Here is a 27,409-nt window from a genome sequence, read left to right as displayed (position 1 = left end):
TGCGGGAGGACTCTTGGAAGCTTATTCCTCCAGACTTCGTGCAGTACACCTTTTCCCTTTGTTTATTCCACTTTGTACCCCTTCTCTGTGGCTGTGAGTACCATATGCTGAGTTCTGAGAATCCTCCCGAAGAGTCGTTGAGCCTGGGGTGGTTGTGGGACCCCTGATCCACAAGCTTGCTACTCATCCCCTCTTATAGCAGTCCTGCACGTATTGTTGGTAACTGCCAGAGCCGGGGCTTGAACCAGGTCTGACTCCACAGGCTCATTTGTTCTGTGTCACAGAGCAGCCTGACGCTCCTTCACACTCGCTAATATAGGCCCTAAGGCTTGAATGGAGAGTCCTGCTGTTCTTGGACATCCAGACGAGTCTCCTAGTCTCATCTCGGTGTTATCTGAGGTGAAAATAAACCACGAGACAGCCCTCCTTAAAGCAGCTGGGGCTGGTGGGGGAGGGGAGGAGTCCCATGGAATTTACTCCTGTTGGTCTCATGCCGGTGGATTCTCTGTGCCTCTCTTTCTTGTTACCTGTCCCTGAAGGACCAGTTGGTCATATTCTCGGGCAATGAAGGTGTGGCTGTGAGGGCTAATCGAGGGTTAGGGGCTAACCTTGGCTGTAGCCTCACCCCAGTGAGTGGCCGGGAGCCTCTTCCTTTTCCTATCAGATTAACAAAGGACAGTCTCCAAACCCATAAAATGTACACGGAATGAACCCTGATGTAAACTGTGGACTTGGGGTGATAACGTGCCCATGAAGGTTCATCGATGGTAATAAATGTACTTATTGTGGTGAAGGATGTCGATAGTAGAGTAGGGGAGGCTGTGCGTGTATGGGGACAGGGGGTGTATGGGAACTCTGTACTTTCTGCTTAATTTTACTGTGAATCTAAAACTGCTCTAAAAAATTAAGTTTATTAATTTTTTTTTTAAAGCACATGCTGTAGCTCTCCAAATAGAGTTTAGACAATGGATTAGGGCAGCAAGAGATCGCTGATTTCTTAAAAGGGTGACTAATTTCTAACGTCCCCCACTGCTATCTCCATTAAATGCACTGGAATGTCTTTGAAAGGGAAGAAATTGTCCCCTTTCTTTTGCCAACTGGCATGTGACGTGCCCATCCTCTCCTCCAGCCTGAGAAGGCAGAGAATGCCCAATTCTGTCTTTAAACTGCATCCTTCACCTAAGGTGCCCTGGGGCTGAGAGAGCCAGAGGTGTACCATGAAATTACCCTTTTTATGAGTATCCTGTTTCCAGAAGCCCCCCGCTTTAATGCAACAGGACCTATGCAGGGGTAAGAGGAGGCAAAGAAGGAAGCGATGTCCCCCTGTGCAGCCCTGGTGGGTGGTACAGAGATGGGAGGGAGGAGGGCCCCAAAGGACGGGTCCCAGTATCCCCAGATTCAAAAACATTTCTCCCGAGTGTTGCAGGAAGTGGTGAGAGGTTATGTATGTGTTGAAGAACTTGCCAGGTCCTGTTTCTAAACCCCTCCCCCACCATCTCCGCTCCCACCCCCACCCCCACCAAATGTGTCTTTGACTTCTCACCCACTTTGGACCCAACTTCCTGAGTGGAGAGTCCATCACACTCTCTTGTTTCTTTAGTGTTTATTTATTTATTTTGAGAGAGAGCACATGTGCTAGCACAGGGGGGAGGGGCAGAGAGGAAGAGGGAGAGAGGGAATCCTAAGCAGGCTTCTCACTGTCAGCCCAGAGCCCGATGCGGGGCCCTGGGTCAGGAATCATCATGGGATCATGACCTGAGCCAAAATCAAGAGTCAGACACTTAGCCGACTGAGCCACGTAGGCTCCTTGAGTCTATCATACTCTAATGCAGTAGATACAGTCAAAGCAAGGGACAGTCCCCACCGCAACAACATGTGCCACCTTCAGAAGACTGAGTATGGGGATCAGCCAGAGGGAAAACAAGAAGAAAGCCACGTCAGAACAAGCTCCAGGCCCATAGGTCTGGGTTTAAATTAGCTGAGGCTGCTTTCCCGCTGTGCACCCTCAGGCAAGTTGCTTAACTTTGCTGAGCCTTCATTTCCTCATCAGTAAACTAGGGGTAATAATAGTTTCTATCATACAGAGCTGTTGTGAAGATTGAAGGGGGTCATTTGGCTACAGCGCACATGGTTTATAATGAGTGTTCAGTGAGTATCGGCTGCTGCTTCTGTTGACGGTGCTGACGCCCTTAGGAGCAGGCCCTCCCCAGGGCCGCAGGAGAGACACGCTGCTGCTTCTGCCATCCCTCCCTCCCTTTCTCTGTCTGCACTTTACTTCGGTTCCTCTCTCTCTTTCTAAGAAATCTGTCACTGGCCCCTGCAGAGAGCCCCCCAGTGCCAGGCACACCTTGGTCCCAAAATCTTTTTAGAGCATTTCCTTCCCTTCACCAGAGTGATGCCTCTTCTCTTAAAATGAGTGCCCTGCTTCTCCAAGTGCACTTTCCAGAAAGTTCTCTCTGCCCCTGACATCTCCATCTGAGAGTGTATCTGTCACCCTGGCACACCACTGTGCCTTGAAGAAATGGGTCTGTCTGTGTTAGTGTTTGTACCTTTTAAGCTGTGGTTGCACGTTTCTGTGATTTAAAAGAGAATCTGGCCCAAAGCAAATTTTTGTTTGTTTGGGTTTTTGTTGATGATGGTGGTGTTTTTGTTTGTTTTGTTTTGCTTAACCACCACTCTTTCTTTTCTTTTTTTTAAATTTATTTTAATTTATTTTTATTTTTATTTTTTAAATTTACATCCAAGTTAGTTAGCATATAGTGCAACAATGATTTCAGGGGTAGATTCCTTAATGCCCCTTGCCCCTTTGGCCCATCCCCCCTCCCACAACCCCTCCAGTAAGCTTCTGTTTATTCTCCATATTTAAGAGTCTCTTATGTTTCATTCCCCTCCCTGCTTTTATATTCTTTTTGCTTCCCTTCCCTTGTGCTCATCTGTTCTTAAATTCCTCATATGAGCGAAATCATATGATATTTGTCTTTCTCTGACTAATTTCACTTAGCATAATACCCTCTAGTTCCAGCCACGTAGTTGCAAATGGCAAGATTTCATTCTGATTGCTGAGTAATACTCCATTATATATATATATATATATATATATATATATATATATGTATGTATATATATACACATACACACCACATCTTCTTTATCCATTCATCCATCGATGGACATTTGGGCTCTTTCCATACTTTGGCTATTGTTGATGGTGCTGCTATAAACATGGGGGTGCATGTGTCCCTTCGAAACAGCACACCCGTATCCCTTGGATCAAAACCTAGTAGTGCAGTTGGTGGGTCGTAGGGTAGTTCTATTTTTAGTTATTTGAGGAGCATCCACACTGTTTTCCAGAGTGGCTGCACCAGCTTGCATTCCCACCAACAATGCAAAAGAGATCCTCTTTCTCCGCATCCTCGCCGACATCTGTTGTTGCCTGAGTTGTTAATGTTAGCCATTCTGACACCACCACCGTTTCTGACTATAACATTTATTTTCAACGATCGGGATAAGATCCTGCCCGAAATGATGATGCACAAGAGCGGGCAGTACGAGATCTTTCTCAAGAACGCTGGTCCTAGAGCAGGGTCATGGCTGGACAGAGAGCACACACTGCCTCCAGAGACTCACGCACACCCTAGTCTCATGGTACACCACCACTTCACAACTACGTGACCTTCGGGGAGTCACTTGACCTCCTGCACCTCATCTGTGAAAAGGGATAATTGGTTCATTTAGGGGGAACATGAGAACATGCAGATAAAGTCCTCAGCCCAGTGCCTGGCTGGCGGCAAGAAGTCAATAAATGCTGAGCTCTCATTATGACACATTCTAAAATTCAATCAGAACCTGTGCTTAAAGCAGCTGTTTTGGAATATATTGAAGAAGTTGGTGTCAGTCAGCTTGCCTCCTGGAACCCACGTGTTCATTCATCTGATGGCAAATGTAATCGTAAGCCCTTAACAGAGGCAGGCAAGCTTCCCTGTGCCACTTATGTAGCACCTTATGGGGAGTTGCCCTCGGCCACGGAGGCCAAGATCATCTAGAACCCCACAGATGTTGCTAAATAAACCTTTGCGATGATCGCAGATGTCAAGAAGGTCACACTCCTCCCTCCAGGGCTCACCTTTACAAGTTTTGTCATCACAGCCTCTTTGTGGACTCCAGAGGCAATGGCTGCAGAATCTTGTATTCACCGGCCTGAATGTGACTCAGACCCTTTGGGCATAGGGTGGGTGACAGCGCCCTCAAACACGAGCCAGGAAGAGTGACGTTGCTCATCATTGCCCTGAGATAACACCACCCCTCTCCTCTAGAAACTCTAATGAGGGAAAAACAGCTGGACCCACCTGTATGGAGAAACATTTTTATTTTCAAGGGGTTCCAGATTGAATGTCAGGGGAACTGATCAGTTATGCACAAGCCAATGAAGAGAACAATAAAAAGAATAGCTGTTCTTTTTAAAAACATTTTTTTAATGTTTATTTATTTTTGAGAGAGACAGAGACAGAATGTGAGTGGGGGAGGAGCAGAGAGAAAGGGAGACACAGAATCCAAAGCAGGCTCCAGGCTCTGAGCTGTCGGCACAGAGCCCGACGCGGGGCTCGAATCCACAGACCAGGAGATCGTGACCTGAACTGAAGTCAGATGCTTAACCGACTGAGCCACCCAGGCACCCCAAGAATAGCTATTCTCTATTGAGCCCTTTGTCAGCACTATAAGTGCATGATCTCATTCAGTTCTCACAACAGCCCTTTGAGGTAGATACTATTATTGTTTCCATGGCACAGATGCAAAATACGATGCTCAGAGAGGTTGGGTAACTTGCCTGAGGACACAGAACAAGGACAGGATAGCGAGCATATTTGAACCCAGGTGAGTGTGCCTCCAGAGGTGGGGCTCCTAAACCCAGGCCCCTGCCCAAACGGCACAAGGCAGTGGGCCACAGTGCTGTGATTTGCAAACTACTTTCTCAGTGTAACCCTTTGGAACAAAAAAAAAAAACTCTTCTGCAGCCTCTAATGTCTAAATCAGGTCTGGGTGGAACTGTGGTGAAGAGGGTTAGAGGCTCAGGATCTTACTCATCCTCTCCTCTTCCCTGTGGGGTCCTTGAAGACCTTTGAGCCCCACAGGACACAAACCAAAAAGCTCTGGTGCAGCTGAAGGAATATGGACTTCAGAGCTTCTGTTCTTTCTTTGTGATGGGGAATGCAAATATTGGCCTTACAGAGCTGTCGGCAAGATCAGTTGAGCTAATGCCTTTGAAGCACCTAGTATGCTCCCCAGCTACTATTATTAGTATCCTAACTGGTATGTTTCATGGGAAAATAAGAGTTAATTCAGAGGGGGCTGTAGTGGGTTGGATGGTGGTGCCCCAAAAGGGAGGTCCATTCCCCACTTCCTGGATCCAGTGATATGTTAATGGCAAAAGATGCGATTCAGTTAAAGACCTTGAGAAGAGCTTATCCTGGACTACCTGGGTGGGCCCTAAATGCAATCACATCCTTCCTTAAAAGAGACCAACAGAGGGGGTTTTGAGAGAAGAGGAGGCATTGGGACTGTGGAGGCAGAGATTGGAGCGAGGCGGCCACAAGCCAAATGACACCTGTAGCCACAGAAGCTGGAAGAGACCGGGAAGAGATTCTCACCTAGATCCTCTAGGTCCAGGAACACAGCCCTGCCCATTCCTTGATTTTGCACTTCAGGCCTCAAGGTCTATGAGAGAATACATTTCTCTTTTTAGCCATCCAGTTTGTGGTAACTTGTTACGGCAGCCTTAGGAAGCTAATACAGGAGTGCGCGGCCCCAGCACGGTCCTGGCACACACTTTCTATACGGGAATCGTTTCACACAAAGATGGAGGAGAAGGGCACATCAAAGGGACACGCCTCATTCTTGGATGTGGGCAAGCAGGCTTTGTCAGGAGCCCTCTCCGCTCTTTGAAGATCCTTCCAGGGGCAGAATCTCCTGATCACTGTAGATTCCTACCCAGATTTCCTTCTCCCTCCTGAACCTCAGCTCCAGCGATCACAACGTTGAGCTAGTTATTTGTAGTACCCAGATTGTCATTTCTGACAACAGGTCTGCATTTATCCGTTGAGTCCGATGATTGTGCGGACAGGAGCATTATTTCTGCTGTCACCATCGAGCTTCATCACCATCCACATCCAGGCCTGGAGGGGGCTCTCGACACGAGCAAGAATGCCTCCTGGATGCTGCTCTCACTACAGCAACTTCTCCTCACTTCACTTCAGTGCTGTCCTTGAACACTGAAAGTGGCACTGAGCCAAGTTAGGTCCGGTCCGCCGCGTGGGGCTTGTGTGGTCCGGGGTCCAGCGTGGGCCTCCATGTTCTCCAGCTGCAAAGACATTCCTCCCAGGGTGATCCCACAGCAGCCAGGCCATTGAGGCTTCTCCGCAAGAGCCATCTGTCATTGGTTTTTCACCTATACCTCCGAGAGTTTGCCAGAGCTGCAAAGTAAAGAAGCAGCAACGCATTTTTGGCCACCGCACCTGCTGAGGGAGTGTCACGTGCTGGTTCTGCACTCAGTGGTATAATTTGGAGAGAGCTGTGCCAACAGGAATCCCTGGTCTAGTTAAAATAATATGTTAGCTCATGACTAGAATAAGGCATTATTGTTGGGTGAAAAGAAACTAGAATTTGAAGTCAGAGGAAGCAAATTCAAGGCCCAGCCCTCCCCTTCCCAGCTCTCCAGGCACATGACTAACCTCTGGCCTTTTAGTTTTGCACTGAAAGGGGGAGGGGAGACGAATAATGACCCCTACTGGATCGCTGAGAAGATTAAGTCATACATGTGGGTAAACCAGAAAGCATTCTGCAACTGCATGGCGTGTTTTGAGTCCTAAGATCAGGGCCACGTTAGACCAACTTACACATTTTTCCACTGAAGGACCACTGTTGAGGGCTGGCCCGCTTACCATTTATCGAAGCTTCTGAGTCTACAGAGACCTCCAGCCAGGCTCCTATCACACGTTGCCCCATCTCCCTTGTCGTACATTGAATTTCAAAAGATGCTGGCTGGTTTTCTCTTATCTCTAAGAAAGAGTATTATGGTTTGCATCTCTCTCTTTCCAAAGGAACCAATACAGACATGAAAAGGAAAAGAAGAAAGCTCGTGCCATCCCCAAGGACTGAGTGCTCGCAGATGCCTAGGCTTGATCTGCCCCTTTCCTGACCTGTGGTTTGGGAACAACTTGGGCACAGCTGCACAGGGCCCGGACCTGCTGGCTCTTGCGAGGGGTGATGGGCACGAGGAGAGGAGAGAGTTTAGAGGAAAAGGCTACTGAAGTGAATCACTGGTTTCCTGTCTTCCCTGAGGAGGACACTCAGGTGGCTGAGCAGTGGGCTGGGCCTGGCCCAATAGCCCAAAAAAATGAATGGCCCCTTGGAGTAGAAGTCAGCTCGGCAACAGGAAAAGAGCTAGAAGGATAAGGACAACGTGTCTGTTATTCTCTACCCTCAGGGAGAATGCATTTCCACAAGTATGGAAGGAAGACTCAGATGCGTTATGAATATATAGACTCAATATATAATCCTTCTAGGTATTTATACCTTAGCCTGTTCTCTACATGTTCAGCTCTAGCAATGTTGTTATAAACTCCTAAATGGCAGAGATGATGACCATCCAAATTCTTTCGTACTGGACTCAGGATGCCATTTGTCACCTGGCCCTCAAGTGGACCTCAGTAAGACCTGGAAGGACTGAATGGGTCTCACAGTTTGCTGAGCATGAAAACCACCTGGGAGATTATTTGAAATGCTGGATTCCTGGAGTCAATGTCTGGACATCCTGATTCAGTAGGTCTGGATGGGGCTCAGGAATTACCAAGCTCTCTAGGTGTTTCAGATCTAAATGGTCGCCAGGCTTCTCTTTGAGAAACACTGATCCATGGGGCACCTGGGCGGCTCATTCGGTTAAGGGTCAGACTCTTAGTTTCAGCTCAGGTCATGATCTCACAGTTCGTGAGATCCAGCCCTGCATCAGGCTCTGTGCTAACAGCATGGAGCCTGCTTGGGATTCTCTCTTTCTCTCTCTCTGCCCCTCCCCCTCTCATTCTCTCTCTCTCTCTCTCTCTCTCTCTCTCCCCCCACCCAAAATAAATAAATAAATAAACTTAAAAAAAAGAGAGAGAGACAGAGAGAGAAACACTGATCAGATCAACCCTTCTCAAACTTCACTGTGTATGTGAGTCACCCAAGCATCTTGTTTAAATGGAGGTTCTGAGTCAGAGATCTGGGGCCCAGGATTTTGCATTTTTTACATGACCCCAAATGTTGCAGGTGCCAGCTGTTCCCACCCACACTTTGAGTAGCAAGGATCTTCCTGCCAGTCTTCTGTAATCACAGCGTACCAGCTCGAGTTGGGGCTTTACTCTAGCTGGATAGTTCAAACGTAAAATGTCTGAATTACCTAATATCTTAGGTTATAGTTGTGTACCTTTCATTATTAATTAAAATAGCTGTTTATTTTTAATTGCCATTCAGGTAGGTAATTTTATACTGCAAGCACTTTAAAGAATAACTATCTAGGTACATCTGGTACTTTGTCGCTAATACTTAACACACAACATTTTCTATCGCTAAACTTTTAATGCACATTTGCTCCAACAGCCAGATTCTGATTAGTGTTAATGCATGGCTAAGGGAATTCAAGCCAGCTTGGCAACAAAGACCCCTCTGAATGAATGCCTTTCATTGTTGGCAGCTTTATATTTTTTTAAAGCAAGAGTCTCTTCTAGGACTATTTCCTTCAAATCAAAATGAAGAGTTTAATTCATCAGTTAACACTCCATAGCAACTAGAAGGCTTTTGCTGCCTCCTCCAACTATTATTTCTTAAGACAGCCAGGCATGCCCCCATTAGCTGCAGGATGAGAAAAAACTGGAAGGAACTTGATTTTCCCATTGGGATGGGATCGCAGGGTGTATAGGGAGTGGAATCCAGCAAGCAGTACTGTATATCCACAGGATCTGGAGAGAGCATGTGAAGATCCAGGCAGGCGAAGGGGGATGGGGCCAACACAGCATGGCCCATGTATCCTGATAGGCACAGGGCAGGGGTGGGGGTGGGGAGACGCCAACAGTGACTTAAATTAGAAATTCCAAGGGGCACCTGGGTGGCTCAGTTGGTTAAGGGTCTGACTTTTGGTTTCGGCTCAGGTCATGATCTCACGGTTCGTGGGTCCGAGCCCCACGTCAGGCTCCGCAGCTAGCAGCGTGGAGCCTGCTTGGGATTCTCTCTCCCCCCCTCTCTCTCTCCATCTCTCTCTCTCTGTCTCTGCCCCTCCCCCACTCGTGCTGTCTTCTGTCTCTCTCAAAATAAATAAACTTTAAAAAAAAAAAAAAGGAGAAATTCCAAGCAGACGGTCATCATGGGGGAAGCATATCAGCATAAAGAGACTCTAGCCACCCAGCTAGAGTCTGGGCCAGGACTCTGGTTGGACAGACCCCTGGGCTAGAAGGACGGGGCTTTTCTAAGCTGAAGATGGCCATCTCCGTTCCCTCGTGAGCTGTGACCGACAGGAGCCCACCTGGTCCTTGTCTTCACGTGAAGCCCTGCCCTTCGCCATCCAAGAGCTGTTCTGTTCTCTCCCCCTCCCCAGAGCCGTGGCTAGTCACCTGTGTCTCCTGTGTCTCCTTGCTTGTCCAATGCAGGCATCGGGGCAGGCTGACTTAAAGCAGCTCCTGCATACCTCATGTCCAGTCTAGTGCCCAGCTCCGGACTCCGTCCCTGCTGGAGAGAACCACGGACACCTTCTGACCAGGCCCTCAACAAATTCCTATCGTCGCCCTTTCACAGGGCTTCCTGCAGCTCGATGGGCCTATCATTCAGCTCCTGTCGGGTAGGGCAGAAGAGCTAGAGCTCTCCGGGGGCCCACGCGGCTGCCTGTGCTGCAGACAACAGCCATATATTGTGTGCGTGCACGCACGTACACGCACACGCACGGGTGGGTGCGTGCACATGCAAAACCTACGGCTGTGTCACAGTTTACAGACGTTAACTCATTTGACCTTCAGGTAGAGCAAATATTATTAGCTCTCCTTTATAGATGAGGAAACTGAATCCTAGAGAATGTAAGCAGGTTCCTTTAGCAAACACTGTGTTAGGGGCTAGAAGAATAAAATATAATCCAAAACTCTGCAGAGCTCAGTCTTCTCTGCTCAAGGCTACCCAGGTAATAATCCTAATAATTCATTCTTTCAAAAATATTTATCGAGTTCCCATTACGTGTGAGGCACCAAGTGTATGTGGGAGAAGACAGACATACTAATTAGTGTTTAGTGAGCATTTGCTCTTTGCCCAACACTGTACTAACAACTTTACATGTATTACCTTCATTCTCAGCACGACCCTAGGGCAGGGGGGCTGATTTCAGGAAATAGGCATGGACAGGCTGGGGTGACTTGCCCGAGGACACCCACACTGTAGACAGTTGCAGAGCGGGTGATATGCCCTCGGGTGGTCTGACTTCTGGGCCACGCTCCTCACCACAGAGCTACACTGCCTCTCAGCCTCTCTGTTCGAACTCCAAGTCCGGTGCACTTTCTGCTGCCCCCATGTTGCAGCCACAGAGCCCACTCGCTCCCTAGAAAGGATGTTCCCACCACCTTTACCCAGCCACTCCCAGGGACTGAGGGCAGGCAGCCCCCATTCCAGATCTAAGACCGTGAATGCCGGCTCCCATCCTGAGTGGGGCTCCCTGAGACAGCCATGCCTGCACTCCACCTCTGCCTGTGCCTTGCCTCTGGTGGACCCCCTGGCCCCTGTCCTGGCCCCCCTGCTCTAATTGCTTCACTCCTGGTGCAAAGCGTGTCCTCCCTGCCCCCTCAGCTAACCCTGTCCCGCCCCTGCCTTCTGCCTCTTACCACCCCTCAAGTTGTCCCTACTTCACCCTCTGAGGTGGCTCACCCTGCATGCCCCATTTACCATGGAAAACTGCCATGTATTAGCTCCTCAGTTGTTACTTTGACTTCTTCCTCCTTCCTTAAGCCGTGACTTCCACAGTGTCCTCTGTGGACACTAAGAACCTCACTTCTTTTTTTTTTTTTTTTAACTTTTTTAATGTTTATTTATTTTTGAGAGAAAGACAAGGCGTGAGTGGGGGAGGGGCAGAAAGAGAGAGACACACAAAATCTGAAGCAGGCTCCAGGCTCTGAGCTGTCATCACAGAGCCCGACACGGGGCTTGAACCCACGATCAGTGAGATCGTGACCTGAACTGAAATCCAGCGCTTAAACTGACTGAGCCACCCAGGCACCCCAGAACCTTACTTCTTCTTTACCTAGGAGCAGACCAAGGTCTCTGGGCACCAACTTCCCAGTTGCTCTCTTCCACCTCGTCCTGACTTCTCACCCATCCTGCCTTCCTCTCTTCTTCTCTTAATTCCGGGCGATCGGAGCTTAGATGGCTGGTGCTTTAGACTCTGTCTGCTCCACCTCCTACACGTCCTGCTGGGTCCCTCTAAATCCACTGCCTTCTGGGGTCTTTTCCTCTTACCCACAAATATGCACAGGCATGGTGCATGATGGCAAAACTGTCACTTAACTGTGTCCCCTAGCCAGGATCCAAGGCCTTCCTGTGCCCTTCTGGTCCTCAGTGAGTCAGCCACACTGCTGCCCGTCCACTCTCCTCTGCCCTCAACCCAGCTCCTCTCTCTTCTCTAAGGAAACAGCTTCCTTGAAGGTCATCCGTGCCTTCCAAGTTGCAAGATCCATTTGCTTGTTCAATCCTTGGCCTTTTTGACTTCTTGAAAGCATTTAGCACTGTTGGCCATGCCTCTCTTTTTAACCCTTGCTTTCTTGATTTCTGTGTCTTCATGACTCTGCTTTGTCTTAGGAGTCATTTGCTTGCAAGGAACAAAAATCTGCTCAAGGCATTTGGGGAGTTTTTGGGATAATTCAGAAGAATTTCCATTCTTCTGCACTATCATTTCAGTTCTGTCCCCTGGCCAGTCCCTCATGCACACAGCCACCAGACAGTCCTCTTCAAAGTAGTCCTGTTTTTTTTTTTTTTTTTAATTTTATTTTTTCAACGTTTTTTATTTTTATTTTTGGGACAGAGAGAGACAGAGCATGAATGGGGGAGGGGCAGAGAGAGAGGGAGACACAGAATCGGAAACAGGCTCCAGGCTCCGAGCCATCAGCCCAGAGCCCGACGCGGGGCTCGAACTCACGGACCGCGAGATCGTGACCTGGCTGAAGTCGGACGCTTAACCGACTGTGCCACCCAGGCGCCCCAAAAGTAGTCCTGTTTTAATGGTACATCCTGCCCAGAATCCTCCAGCAGCTCCCCGTTTCCCACCAGATAAAATCTGAACTCTTACATGCCACAACATCCAGAGTCCTAGCTGCCATGTACTTTCCAGTTTGCCTTCCTCTCTTTTCCACGACTGTCCAACACACATCTCTGTGTCATCTAGTTACTGTACCTTCTATTCCCTAAGCAGATTTTTCTGCTTCATAGCTCACACGATTTCTTTTATAAATGCCTAACTCATATCTTCTATGAAAATCTTCTACTTCCTTCACGTTCTAGATCAAATGTATCTTCTTTATAAAGGCTTTGCCCCAGCAGAAGTGACCTCTCACTCCTCTGAAAGCTTGGGATTGGGGCCCCTCCTTATTTGCCATATTAGGCTGGAGGCTCTCTGAGCAGAGAATTACATCATGTGTCATGCAGTGTGCCCAACCTGGAAACAGGATCCCAGAAGGGTGGAATGAAGTCATTGGAGAAAAACTGGCTCCTCTTTTTTACTCTTAAAGAAGAGGGAGGCATCCATAGCTTCTTGCCTCACTGTTCTGCCTCTAAATTGACCCACCTCCTTAACCAGAAGAGAAACAGAGACAAAGACTGGTATCTTTTTATCTAAAAGCTTCCAGGTACTTACGGCATGAGAGAAGAAAGTTTGACTAGACATTTGAAGTATTTTGTGATGAAGCAGTTAAGTGATTTGCCTGAACCCACGGAAGGCTGATCACAGAGTTGGGCCAGGGCTCACCACGTGTCCTCCCACACCCCACACCGGGCTCGTTACTGCCAGCTCTCTGTGCCCTCTTGCCCCCTGCAGCCAGCAATGGAGGGGCAGGCAGGAAGCCAAGAGCCAGACCCATTTCCAGAACATAGTGAGTCAGACAGTCGCTCCACTTTCTGTGTTTACCTCTTTCTGGAGCTTCTGGAGGGGAGTGGGGAGACTTTGAGATGTACCTAGAGGACACAGGGACTCGGTGTTGCCAGAGAATCATTGCCTTCCATCAGTGGGCCCTGGCAAGTCTGTCTCCGGAATGTACAGACCCAGATGAGTGACTGTCTATCTAGAGACACATCCTTCATCCTTCCTGGCACTTCTCTTCCTGAAAATATGTAGCTCCTGTGATGCAGCTCTCACTAGCTTTGGTACTGGTTGAAGGCTGTCCACCACAGGCTCCCTGCTTCTGATGTGAGCATGTGACTCCACCTGGGCTAATCAGAGCCCTTCCCCGAGGCCTCTCACACTGGAACTGAGGAAGGAAAGCATCCGCCATCTGTGCTGAAGCTGAGAGGCAAGGCTGAGAGTGTTGCCACAGGCCAAGCCTTGTGAAGGAAGATGATGTGAGAGAAGGAGGCCGACAGACAGAGGGAAAAGGAAGAGGAATGGAGAAATGAAGTCTTGATAAGCTTCTGGTCAGAACCCTGGTTCCAGTCACCCCGAGGCCTGGGTGTACCCTTTCTATTCTGGCATCTGAGCCAATAAATTCCTCCATTAGTTTAGGTGGAGTGTTCGCCACTTGCAGCCAAAGAATCCTGATTAGCACAGCCTCCATCTGTCACCTGAATCCCTCCTTTAATAGTTTAAGGGAGGCCTGCCTCCTCTCTTCGCCTTTTCTTGAGATAAATATGCAGTGAGGACTAGAGTCCTGGTCTTCACTATCGTCATCATCATCAACCTCATCATCATCATCAACATCAACAAAAATGACCAAGCGCTGTCTGTTCCTGGCATTGTCCTAAGTATAGTGGGGGAAAGAGCTGCAAATGGTAGTCTCTCCCTTCTGGGTGCTTCCATGCTCATCAAAATACAAGAAATTCCAAGGGCATAAAATACATGCTGAGCACAGATCTTCTTTAGAACAAGACATAAATCAATCAGTCTGCATGAAGTTTTTAAAGAACATAGATACTCATCACTACAGATTATTTTCTGACCTTTTGGTGCTAAACATCCCTTTCTTGAAAAGCCATCCACCCCCTAGAATAAAAGGTTTTTACCTCCATCTTAGAGTTATCTTCTTCTTTGTACTTTTTTGTGGGGTCTTCTCCAACCAGGTTAGCTCCTCATTCAGGATCAAATTTGTTTATTTGTTTGTTTGTTTTCTGGGATGCCCTTTCTAGACCTATCCAATTTACTCCACTATAAAGTCCCCAGCCCCAGATTTCTCATGATGCCTAGAACCCTCCCACTGCCAAAGTCTCCATTCCTTTAAGCTAATATCTGGCCTCTGGATATATCCTCGTACAGAATACAATCTGTAAATCTCCTGTTTAAATGTCTTCCCATATGTTTTCTGGTCCTATTTAACCTCAACAACTTTCAAACAATTAAATATGTAAAAAAGGAAAAAAAAAAGAGCGTTACACATATTTCCAAACAAATTATCTATGTTCAACATTGTACATTCAACAGATTTGTCTGGAAAGGAAAGAACAAGATAAACATGCAATTTATAAAGAATGAGAAAGAGGAATAGGAAAAACAGGGTTGTCTGGAATCCCTGTATTTCTTTTTTTTTTTAAGTTTATTTATTTATTTTGAGAGAGAGAGAATGCACAAGTGGGGGAGGGGCAGAGAGAGAGAGAGAGAGAGAGAGAGAGAGAGAGAGAGGATCTCAAGCAGGCTCCACGCTGTCAGCATAGAGCCTGATGCAGGGCTCGAACTCACAAACCATGAGATCATGACCTGAGCCAAAACCAAGAGTTGGGCACTTAACCAACTGAGCCACCCAGGTACCTCAAATCCCTGTATTTCTCATTACCCTTCCACTCTCAGCCTCTGCACAGACCATTAGAAATTCTGAGATCCAAGTATCACCCCAATGCATCCAGGCCTTCCTTGGGGAGACATGCCTACTGTGAACTGAAATGGCTGTCCTAGAGAATTCCACTGATTTACAAATACTCTTTCCTACTTTCCAGGAGAGAAAGCTCCTCTTCCCCTTAGATCTGAAATGATAGGTCATTATCTGAATCTTATTCCAAAAATTTAGTAGCTTAAAAATAATTTCTGATTTCTCACAATTCTGTGGGTCAGAAATTTGGGTAGGGCTCAGCTGGGTCATTCTTCTGCTCCACAGGCCATTAGTTGGTGTCACTGACTAGGCTGTTTTCAAGTGTAGGCTTGGCTGGACTGGACAGCCCGTGAGGCCCTCACTCAGGTATCTAGTGTGTAGGTGATCTTCCAGATGTTCTCTCCAGCGGGCTAGACTGGGCTTTCTCAGAGCATGGTTGTCTCAAGGTAGTTAAATTTCTTACATGGTGACTGGCTTCCCCCAGAGACCAAGGGGAAGCTGGTAGGTCTCCTACAGGCTAGGCCCTGAACTGGCTCAACATCAGTTCCATTCCACCATATTCTGCAATTGAGGCAAGTCACAGAGCCTGCCCAGGTTCAAGGGGAGGCAAAACAGATTCTACTTCTTGATGAGTGGAGTAACGTGTGAATACAGAGAAGAAAGAAAATGATGGCAACCATCTTTGGAGGTCATCTATCACACCACATTTAACTCCTTCACTCACTTAAAGGGAACATGCTTTTGTTCATTTCTTATCCTTAAATAAACCACCATATAGGGGACCCTGTTCACCTTAGGCAACTCTTCTCAACCCCTTTTATCCCCACACATTATTTCACCTCACAATCTCCATCCTCAAACCTAAAATGTTCCTTCCATTTCACCTATACTCACCCTGAAATACTTGTGTCAGAAAACTGTGTATTCCCAAGTGCTGACTCCAAATTAATTTTTACTAGAGCTTATTCTAATTTTGCATTCTGTTATGATAATGATCACTTAGAACTTGTAATATAACTATAAAATAAGGCTGACAGTCCTTTAAGCCAGGGGTTGGAAATCTTTTTCTGCAAAGAGCCAAATGGTAAATATTGTCAACTTCGGAGGTTTACAGTCTGTCGCAATTCCTCAACTCCTCAACTCTGTCGTATAGGAAAAGTGAAAAACAGCCATAGAAAATACATCAATGAGTGTGTGAGTCTGTGTCTCAATAAAACTTTTTAAAAAAATTTTTTTAATGTTTATTTATTTTTGAGACAGAGAGAGACAGAGCATGAATGGGGGAGGGTCAGAGAGAGAGAGACACAGAATCTGAAATAGGCTCCAGGCTCTGAGCTGTCAGCACAGAACCTGACGCGGGGCTTGAACTCACGGACCGCGAGATCATGACCTGAGCCGAAGTCGGTTGCTTAACCGACTGAGCCACCCAGGCGCCCCGCAATAAAACTTTTTTTTACAAAAATAGGTAGCAGGCCATATGTGGCCCAAAGGCCATAGTTTTGCTGTTCCCTGCTTTAAACTAAGGAATGAGTATGTCTTTCACTTTATTTTGTCTAATAATTAGCTTTTGACTTTCAGAAAGTCACTCTTCTCTGAAAATCAATTTTTTCATCTATAAATGAGGATATTGAGGGTCACCTGGGTGGCCCAGTCGGTTAAGCATCCAACTCTTCATTTCGGCTCAGGTCATGATCTCATGGTTCATGAGTTCAAACCCCACGTGGGGCTCGGTGCTGACAGTGCAAAGCCTGCTTGGGATTCTCTCGCTCTCTCCCTGTCTCTCTCTCTCTCTCTCTCTCTCTCTCTCTCTCTCTCTCTCTCTTTTCTCTCTCTCTCTCTCTTTCTCTCTCAAAATAAATAAATAAATCTTTAAAAATAAAATAAATAAATAAGGATATTGAAGTGAACAAAAATAAAATACCCCCTTATGCCCATAGTTGTGAAAATGCCACACAGCTTTAAAACTCTGTAGAGGACATGCCCAAGATGGCCACAAGATGGATTGTTTCTCCGTGATAATGTCTCAGAGTCCTGTTGGTATTTCCATGACTTTATGTCCTTCCAAGAGTCTCTCTATTTGTTTCTGTAGGTCTTCATATCCCCTTATCCATGTGTCTCTGTTTCTATATGGGCCATTCTCTTTATCTGTGTTTATGTATGTGATTTTCTGTCTGTGCTCAGGGTTTCACTGACCCTCAGTTTTCATCTGTGTGCATTCTTGTGTGTCTCTATCTTGTTTCTTTGTATATACATACATCTTTCTCTTCTTTCTGCCCTGCCTCTCCCCTGACTATAATGTTGAATAGCTGCATATTTTTCATTATTTCCTTTTAGAATGAAAAAATTTTCCTGTTCTTAATTTTCAAAATAGATATAGCATATTTTATATATTTTTCATATTTTATATGCTGTATATTTTTTAAATTTCCATTTATGTACAATGAGATATCACATGTAAATTCCTTAGCACAATATCTAATATTCAGTAGATACCCAGTAATTATTATGTCCTTTTATCTGGCTTCCCTTTATGTAACTGCCTAAGTGACTTCTTTTTTCACATGGGTCAATGATTCTCAACAGAAAAGAAGGTAGATCCTCTGTATCTTTCTAGAACACTTTGTTGTTCTGTCCCATCCTTACCCAGGGCACCAGCCCCCAGCCTCCTCATTGTCATTACTATGTCTGTACACATCTTGTGGGAACTAGTAAAAATAGGAAATCAAAGTTGATTTTTGCTCACCCACCCAGTAATGATCCCATACCTTCCACAGCTTCTTCTCTTTTGTTCACTCGGCAAGTATTTATTGAGCGTTCACTATGTACTCAGTGATGGGGATGAACAAAGCAGACACCGTCCCTGCCCTCACAGAGCTTATGGTTTACTGGGAGAAACGGGCAATAACTATGCACCTGAACGAGAGCAGAGCAGTGGGTGCACGATTGGATTGGAATACTGGGGAGGGAATGATCTCTCTGAGCTGCCTTTCAAGGTGGGACCCAGAGGGTGAGCAGGAGCCAGCCTAGGACAAAGCAGGAGGGAAATGGAGGACACTTCCTAGGACAAAGCAAGAGGTCATGGGGCTGAGGTGGCACCAGGAACTGAAAGGAGACCAGCATGGTTGGAGGAGGTCAGCAAGGCGGCAACAGACCGAGCCAGGCTCCCAGGCCAGGCATAGTGAGGGGTCATTCCAACATTAAAGGGGGCCACCAAAGGGTTTTAAGCAGGAGAGTGGCTGATCTGGTTTACGTGTTTCAAAAATGTTTCTGGCTACAGTGTGGGGGAATGGTTAGATTTTAGGGGCCGGAGGGGAAGCAGTGGAAGGAGACTCTCCAGAGATGGTGACAGTGAGTGAGGAAAGAAGAGAAAGCATTAGAAATATTTTAGGAGGTAGAAATGACAAGATTGGCCGATGAATTAGATGTGAAGACAAGGGGGCGGAAGAGCAAGGCTGGCACCAGGGTGCCCGTTGCAGGGAAGGGGGGTGCCGAGCAATCATACTTCCGTTTTGGGCACGTTCCATCGGAGGCTAGTGCGGAGCATGCAAGGGGAAATGTCAGGCAGGCCGTCGGATGTAGGAGTCTGTGCTCGGACTAGGGATTCGGGTCGGGGATGGAAATGTGGGGGTTGTCGGTCGTGGGAATGGATGTCATCCACCAGTGGAAGGGGACAGAGAGAGGAGAAAGGGGCCCAGGAGCAGGGAGAGAAGGAAGAACCTGTAAAGAGGAAAAGGAAGGGGAACCAGAGAGGGAAAGGAGCCAGGACAGCATGCGTCCTCAAAGCCAAGAGTGCAGGGTGTTTCAAGAGGGAGTGGAGAGAGAGCAGGCCCGCACACCGGGTGCAGCTGGGATGCCGAGGGAGATGAGGACCGAAAGCCTGTCCCCAGATGTGGCCCCATGAAAGCCACCTGTGACAGTAATAAGAGTGGCTTTGCTGGAGTTGGGGGGAATGGGGGTGGGGGTGGGGTGAATGGGTGATGAGAGAACGAGGACCACCTGTGAAGACAAGTATCCAAGAAGTTTGGTCGTGAAGGGGAAGAAAGAAACACGCTGCAGAGGATGAGAGATCAAGGGTGAGGTGTTTGGGATAAGAGATACAAGGAGCGGAGGGGGGCCAGGGCTCAGCCCGCTAAGCATCTGATTATTGATCTTGGCCCAGGGCATGATCTCATGGTTCGTGGGTGCAGAGCCTGCTTGGGATTCTCTCTCCCCCTCTCTCTCTGCCCCTCCCCCTCTCATACTGTCTCTGTCTCTCTCTTTCTCGCTCAAAATAAATAAACTTAAAAAAAAAAGAAACACTAGGGTGTGTTTGGAAACTCAAAATGATCAGTGAAGAGCGAGATTGTGCCTCAGCTTTTGTGTTACTTTTCATAACGATGAGAACTTAGAATTGTGTAACTCTTCACAGCTTACCGAGTGTTATCACACACACTGTCTCAGCCTTACAGCCATGCCATGAGGTACGTAGCAGCCCTGAGTTAGGGATGAGGCAGTAAGGGACATGTTCAAGGTCACAGCCAGGAAGGGCCAGGGCCAGGCCCCTGTGCCCACACTGCTCTCCTCCCCTAACCCAAAGGCCCTCCCTGTCCACAGCAGTCCTGTCCCAGAGGACGGGCACCAGAATTAGCTGGCACTCACATGGTATGGGTTGTGCCCTACCAGTGTCTCTCAGGCAGGTTTTCCAGTTGCCACCAAGCCAGTCACTTCTGCCTGCTGGCCCAGCTTTGATGTTATGAAGTCACGGCTGCTTTTCAAGAACACAAGACCCTGTCCCACTTCCCAAGCCCCTTTAACTGAGCCTCGGCTCTTCCTGAATTTCTGGAAGAAACCAACGATTTCTGGCAGGTGTCAGAGAGAGGATATGTGACATTTCACATCCCTCACCTCCAGCCCCTGAGGCTTGTCAACATGGGGACCGCCACCCAGAGAGACCGTGGGTGGGTTAGTGACTGTGGCCAACCTCGGAGCCTCGGTGTCCACATCTGTAAAATCCTGTAAAATCCATGAGGGTGAAGTGCGATGGTGGGTATACGGCGCTCAGAAGGGTGCTTGGCACGTGATGACTGCTCTATTGATGCTGCTCGTGATTATTTTCATCCTCTCACTCACTCATACGTTGGACAGACATTTGTGGAGCACCTTCTCAATGCCAAGGATCGCTGTAGGCACAGCAAATGCAGAGATGTAGTCACATGCTTCCTGGGCTCGAGAAGCATATGTTGTAACGAAGGGAAGGGATGTTGGAACACAAACAGCTCTGCCCTCGCAGGAATAAGCGAGGTGCAAAACACCGGGTACCCGGAGAAGAGAGCGCATCCAGGCGAGAGGCAGTCGGTAGGGGCAGGCTGCGGGGGAGGGCGGGAGGGGGAGACCATTCCCCACGGAAGGGGGCAGCTGCAGCTGAGCAAAGTCACAGGAGCTGGAGAAGGCAGAGACTGTTTGGGGGTGGGGGGCGGGTGGTAAGGAACCCGACAGGAGCATCTGCTCCGGGGAGAAGAGGGGAGGGGATGAGACTGGTTATCCTGGGGGAGGATTGTGGGAGGCCCAGATGTCAGTCCAGCAGACCCAGCAAGGGGCAGCCTGGGTGGAGGCAGGACGGTCAACTCTGCATTTACTTCTGGCTTCGCATCAGGGCTTTTTGGGAAGCCTAGTAGGATCTGTTGGTTTGGCTTCGTGTCTGTCGTCCTTGGGGGGGGGGTGGGAGGGAAGGGGCCACAGTGTCAAGATTCGCCCCAGGCTGCCAGTTAGGTTTAGGCAGGACTCCACGGCACCTACCCCTTCCGTAACAGATGGAGGAACTTGAACCGGCCTGGTAACCCCACCCTGCTAACCCCTAGGGAATGCCCTGGAACTAGCACCCCCAAGCTCTCCAAAGAAGAGATGATTCAGGGCCATCTGCTCCCCCAGTGCCACCACCATGGGGGAGCAGGGACCTTGTGGGCACACCTGCCACCGAGGCTTCAGGGCCAAAGGACTGGCCTCCAATTTGCACAGAGCCAGGCCCCTACCTCCCTGTGGCCACATTTGTCAACACGTGTTGTGACCCCCGAGTTAGTCCAGTTTGCAGAACAGAAACCCAGAACCTAGCAAGGGAAACTGACCAGCCCGAGGTTACAAAACCAATCTGGGGGAAAGTCAGGACCTGGGAAAAGTAAATGAGATCGAGGATGAGAACGTGCAAGTGCCGTGGGAATGGCAGGCTATTATCTCCTCCTTCATGGGCATTTCTCATGGTCGCTGCTTTGGGGGAAGTCACCAGAAAGATAAATCAGAGAACCGGGAGCGTTGACCCCATGGGCAGTGTGGAAAGAACACGGGATTTAGACCCTGGAGACAGTTAGAGGCCTGGCACGGCCACATACCAGCTGTGTAACCTTGGACAGCTCACTGCCTCCCTGACCCTCAGTTTCCTTTTCTAGGAAAATGCCTTATCAACCCTCGTTCTTTGGGGCTGAGGTGAAACAATGCATCTGATAGTGCTTTTAATGAGCCCTGGGCTCTAGGACTGTGGTGTCTTGTGAGGAGCAGTAAGATGGTAGCAACCAGCAGACCTGGGGGCTTGGAGGACTAGTGTGCAGCATCCTGGCACTTTCTGTCCCTGGGGGTGGGAGCCAGCTGCTGCCGGTGCTGGAACCCAAGCGTTCTGTCTCTCCTGCCCAGACGCGCCCCATGGGTCATGCCGTGCCCTCGACTTACAGACCTCAGACACTGTTCATCAAGGCGTGCAAGGCACGACCTTCCATCACTGGGTGCTGACGCAGCTCCCAGTGAGCTCTGCACCCCCACCCCACCTTAACACACTGTGGGTGCCAAAATGCGCCCGGCCAGTTGCTCAGCATTCCCCAAACTTCACAAGCTCTGCATCTCAGTGACGGAGGAGAGGCCCAAGTTGGATCAGTTTCAGGAAAACAAGAAGTGATTTCTCTCAAAGACCTTGGCGAGGTCTTTCCGCTCACCCCATCCCCACCCCCTGAGTGTTCTGGGCCAGGACAGCCGGAGGCCTGCAGCTAAACGTCACTCAGGATGTACACGCTTAGGTTAAAACAAAAGCAGGAGGCTGGGACTAATGGATGGACGTTGGCCGGGTTCCTTAGGAGAGCCTGGCGAGCTGGTGTTCCCTAGAGGCGGGAGAAGGTCTTCAGACATTCACGGCTATGCCTCCCGAGGGTGACCTTGGGCATGGTGCTTTCCACAGATGGAAAGGCAATGGGAAGAAATCAACTGTGGGACACCTAAACCCTTATGACTCAGACGTGGATTCTGAGGTTTCATCGTTCAATCATTCAACAAGTATTTATTGAGCACCTATTATGTGTCAGGGACTGTTCTAAGCCCTGGCGAACGAAACAGACAAAAACTTCTGCCCTTGGAGCTGATATTCTAGTGGGATCAGACGGAGAAGGAAGAGATAAACAAGAAGATAGGGAACGGTCTGCCGCTAGTAAAAGCTTCAAGGGAAGAGAGCAGGGATGAGGGATAAGAGTAGTGGGGTGGGGAGTGTTTGCAGGTTTCAGGAATGTGGCAGGAAGGCCTCACTGAGAAGCAACAACAGAGCCAGGGAGACAGCCGCGTGGATATCTGGAGGAAATGGTTCCTGGGCAGAGGGAACAGCAGATGCAAAGTCCCTGAGGCAAGAACATGCCTGGGGCTTCAGTGCAGCAAGAGGCTGAGTGGCTGCAGGAGAATGAGACCGGAGAGATGACAATAGATGAGCATTTTAATCTTTCATATGGAGTCCCTTAGAAAAAGAGACCCAACAGATCCACCCACTGACTTTCAATGTGTTTGTAATCTCCGTTCAGAGGTGCCCATTTCATGCTACTGTGTTTAAATGCCTGGGCTCTGTCAGGAAAGAGTCATTCCAAACCTCAGCAACAAAGCCTCTGCTCTTCCAGGGCTCGTTTGTGCAGCAAGTGCCTGCGTCCAGGACCTAGCACCTGACACTTACTAGCTGCATTACCTTGGGGAACGGCACCCTGACCCTCATTTTCTCCAGTGCAGCTCATCGGTTGCCTCGTCTGTGAAAAGCATTAGTAATACAACCTCCCATGCCCACCCCACTTGCGTATTAGATTTAAATTAGTGAGATCATCAATATGAAAGTGTCTTTTACATTGAAATGGGCAAGGTAGATCTAGGGGGGTGGTCATTTTCTTCGGTGAAGCCCGTGGTAAGGGGATTGTCACGGGCTTCCCGTCCCTCTGTGCCACTCTGCTTCTCATACTGTGTCCCATGTGGGCCCAGCTGACTCTTACTTTAAGTGAGTCTGTATCTGATTCAGGGACACTCACCAAACACCCAGGGACTCCTAAATGAGCCAGGACTGAATTGCGCCCCCCCCTACTGACCTGTCTGGGAGGATTTTCCAAGCCCCATTGCTGAGGGGGGAGGGGGGGCAGGGACCCCAGGTGAGCCCAGCTGCTCCTCCTCAACACCACCTCCCCCTACCTCCTCCAGGTACAACGGCCCCAACCTGGTTCTGAAGTATGACCGGGCCCAAAAGCGACTGGTGAACATCGCAGTGGATGAGCGCAGCTCCCCTTACTATGCACTGCGGGACCGGCAAGGGAATGCTATCGGGGTCACAGCCTGCGACATTGACGGGGATGGCCGTGAGGAGATCTACTTCCTCAACACCAATAATGCCTTCTCAGGTAAGGGTGTGGGGCCCTGGGCCTCTTCCTGCTTCCCACCCTCTTCCTCCCAACACCAGCTGGAGGTAGGGCCTTCCGGGCCCTGGCCTTCCTCAGGCTACTGTCACGGGCTCCCCCAGGCGTAGACCCCTGCTGCCTCCAGCACCTCTCTCTGTCCCAGCAGAGACCCCCAGGAGGACCCCTTCTTCTCTTGTAAATGAAGCTTGTTCTCAGCTCCCAGGCCCTGGGCCTAGAAACTTTGGAGCATGAATGGAGGAGACCCGTTCTCTCCCTCAGACTTTCTGTCCTCCTTGCCCCCCAGTCCTCCTAACCCCTCCCCTCCTTTCCCTCCACTGCTCACTGGACAGATGGCCCCCTGGAATCGCCCTCTATGCTGCTTCTAGGGGACCTTTCAAAATGCTTTGAAATCCTTCAAGGGCCCCCCACAGCTTTTAGCTGAGCTCATTTATTCACGCCACAAATTCCTGCTGAGCACCAACTCCATTCCAGACTAGAGGTACTAGAGGCTGGGGATACAACTTGGAAGAAGACGGACTTGAGTTCGTGGAGCCTTTCCCAGCCCAAAGTATCTCATCTGACTTACCTGGGGGTCTTGTATAAATGCACATTCTGACTCAGCAAGTCTGCATGGGGCCCAACATCCTGCATTGCTAACATAACTCCCAGGCTATGATGATGCTGCTGGTCCAGGGACCACACTTTGAGTAGCAAGGCCCTACAAACCAAGGAATGGCTGAGGAAAATTGATGCCCAGAAGGCTAAGTAATAGTAACAATAATGGTAACAGCTAATACTTAAGTAGCACCTACTGTGTGCCAGGCCTAGATCCAAGCACTTTATATTAATCATCTCATCTAAGCCTTGCAACAACTCATTTAGGTAGGTTCTGGGCATCCCACTTTATAGCTGAGGAGACCAAGGCACAGAGGTCACATGACTGGCACAAGGCCACAAAACTTGTAAGTCCCAAGATTCAAACCCCGGGGTCTGACTCCAGATCCGCCCTTTAATTAAGATACACCCAAGCCCTGGGGTACCTGGGTGGCTCAGTTGGTTAAGTGTCCAACTCTTCATTTCGGCTCAGGTCATGATCTCATGGTTCATGGGCTTGAGCCCTGCATCGGGCTCTGTGCTGACAGTGCAGAGCCTGCTTGGGATTCTCTTTCTCCTCTCTCTCTCTCTGCCCCTCCCCCACTCATGCTCGCTTTCTCTCTCTCTCTAAATAAGTAAAAAAAAAAAAAAAAAGGAAAGAAAGAAAGAAAAGAAAAGAAAAAAAAGATACTCCATGGCCTTGCTCAATCCTATGTCCTCAGGACCCAGTGGAGAGCCTGACTCATAGTGGGTGCCTAGTGTTGCACAAGTTGGGGGACTATGTACTTGGGGCTAAATATCAAAATGGTTCCCAGCCCTTGACTCTCCCATTCTCTCAAGCCTGAGTTCAGCCCACTAGAATGAAGTCCATTCCCATGGGGCCACATCTGCTGGGAAGTCCCAGGCCATAATGTCCTCCTGGGGCACTCAGAGCCTCATGTCCCTAAGGGGCCAGGTGGGACATGCGTTGGACTCTTCCAGATGGCAGCAGCCTCTTCGGTTGGTCTAGACAACACCCTATAGTTCAGACTTTATGTATTCACCATCCTGGGCCCTCCCAATCTCCTAGAGGCAGGTGATTGCCTGGCTCTGGGGTTCACCTTCCCCACCTCTTCCCCAGCCCGAGCACACACATTAGCTTTCCTTGGGCCCATAATGTTGCCCCCACTGGTTTTTGAGGCCAGGCCAGAATCCAGCCCCTAGACTGCCCTGATGTTGAGCCCTGCCAGTGGCATGAATGGGAGAGGAAGAGGTTGGGGCCCGTGCCAGGGGCAGGGGCCGACACAGGCGGGGCTGACTGGCTGGCGGCCAGCCTTGTGCAGCCAAGAAACAATGAGCCACAGCCCCAAGTGGTGTTTTATGGGTTTTCATCTCATCTTGCCACCAAGTGAGGCCTGAGAGATAGTAATTATCCCTACACAAATATCAGGGCATGATTACCCAGCTGGATTTACTGCCCTCTCTCCAACCAAGCCAAGATTGGATTAGGACACAATTAATTGATGGGCTGATCAACCCTTTAAGTTGATCAAGGTCAGGAGGGGAGCAGCAGCAAGGGACAGCGGTGAAAGGGGTGAGTCCCCAGGAAGATGTGGGAGGGCAGGGAAGCAGAAATAGGGAGAACTATGGAAGGCGGAGGGGGGGGGGCGGTGTTCAACATAGGCTTGGCAGGCAGGATGCCAGAGGAAGGGGACAGACTCTCCTCCCTACTCACCGAACAAAGAGCACCTGGGAGGAGACTTCAGGTGGCTCTGAAGCAGTAGCCCCTCCCATGCTCTTGGAGTGTTCCATTGTGAATCCTAGGACAGAGGTGCTCAGCCCCAGCTGTACATTAAAATCTCCTGGGGAGCTTTTATCACTCCCAGTTCCCACAGTGCACCCCAGTGCAGTCCAATCCGAATCTCTGGGGGTGGGACCCAGTTAGCAGACTGTAAAGCTTTCCAGGTGATTCCCATGTGCAGTCAAAGTTGAAAGACTAACCAACCCCCCACCCCCGCACCAGTCATGTTAGTTCCGTGCCCAGCCTAGCCTAACCATGGCCCCATTCATTCATGAATGTATTCATTCATTGGACAACTATTTAATGAGCACCTACTATGTGCCAGGCTCTATTCTAGGCATTGAGGATGCCCTATGAATGAAACAAAAATCCTACCCTCCTGAAGTTTACACTGTATGCCCAGTACAGCTATATATTTCTCTAGGTACCTGACTCTCATGGACTCTAAAGTCCTCATACCGGCACCCCCAGCCCAGCTAGATTTTGAACGTTCTAAGAGCACAGTCAAAACCTGATAAATAAATCCCGAAAGAACAGACAAGGCATGAGTCATTGGGCCTGAGAGAAGGTGTGCCAACCAAGGTAAGGCAAGGGGAGGCAGCAACATGGAAGACCCCCAGGAGGTCCTGGGCTTCCTGGGTTGGAGGGCACAAGTGTTCATCTGGGAGAGGCTGGAGCTGGGCCCCCAGCGCTGGGGTAAGGGCGACAGTGCCCAGCAGCCTCAGCTCCAGACGTGCAGCTCCCGGTGACCTTCTGTGGGTTCGAGTTCATTTTTCAGTTGGGTGATTCAGTCGATTCATCGACAGTGGGCAGGTGTGGAGCTGGGATATTTGTGCCACGTCAGCGCCTCCTTGGGTCCAGCTGGCATGATGCTCAGCCACTGCCACCCTGCCCACTGTGGGGAACCTGAGATCCCCTCTAGGAGCCCTGCCAGCCCACGGCATGCCCTGGCATGTGCCTGGGAGGGACCTGTGGAAGGACAGCCCTGTCCCCTCCCTTAGCTAGTCTTTGGGATGTCAGCACTGGTGTCCTGGAGAAGGGTTGAGACCCTGCATCCTGGCAGTGGGGGTCAGTCTGTACAACACTGGGGTCTACAGTGGGGTCTACAACACTGGGTGACTTCTTTCAGCCTCAACCCCTTCATCTGTAGAACACGAAAAATTCTATCAACTTCATAAGCTCAGCTCCCTCCATGAGCTCCGTAGACTATATCCAGAGTCTCTGTCGTGGCCTACAACACCCCTCCTTGGTGTGAGCCAGATTGCCCTTCTGACCTCGTTGCCTCCACTCACTCACTTCCTCTTGCTCACCATGTTCCCACCTGA

The 27,409-nt window shown here is 49.2% G+C and overlaps 1 protein-coding gene across 3 annotated transcripts in view; it reads left to right on the top strand.

The window, feature by feature from the left end:
• The window catches only part of CRTAC1 (cartilage acidic protein 1), a 157,052-nt gene that overhangs the window by 60,379 nt on the left and 69,264 nt on the right, over positions 1-27,409 (top strand). For all 3 annotated transcript variants that reach the window (XM_042960296.1, XM_042960294.1, XM_042960295.1), the window contains exon 3: positions 23,517-23,713. In XM_042960296.1, coding sequence (XP_042816230.1) covers positions 23,517-23,713 — 197 coding nt within the window. The remainder of the gene's footprint in view (positions 1-23,516; positions 23,714-27,409) is intronic.

Source organism: Panthera tigris, chromosome D2 (genome assembly GCF_018350195.1).
Source record: "Panthera tigris isolate Pti1 chromosome D2, P.tigris_Pti1_mat1.1, whole genome shotgun sequence".
Taxonomy (NCBI): Eukaryota; Metazoa; Chordata; class Mammalia; order Carnivora; family Felidae; genus Panthera; species Panthera tigris.
Note: the sequence above shows the minus strand (reverse complement) of the source record. Positions and strands in the feature narration are given on the sequence as shown.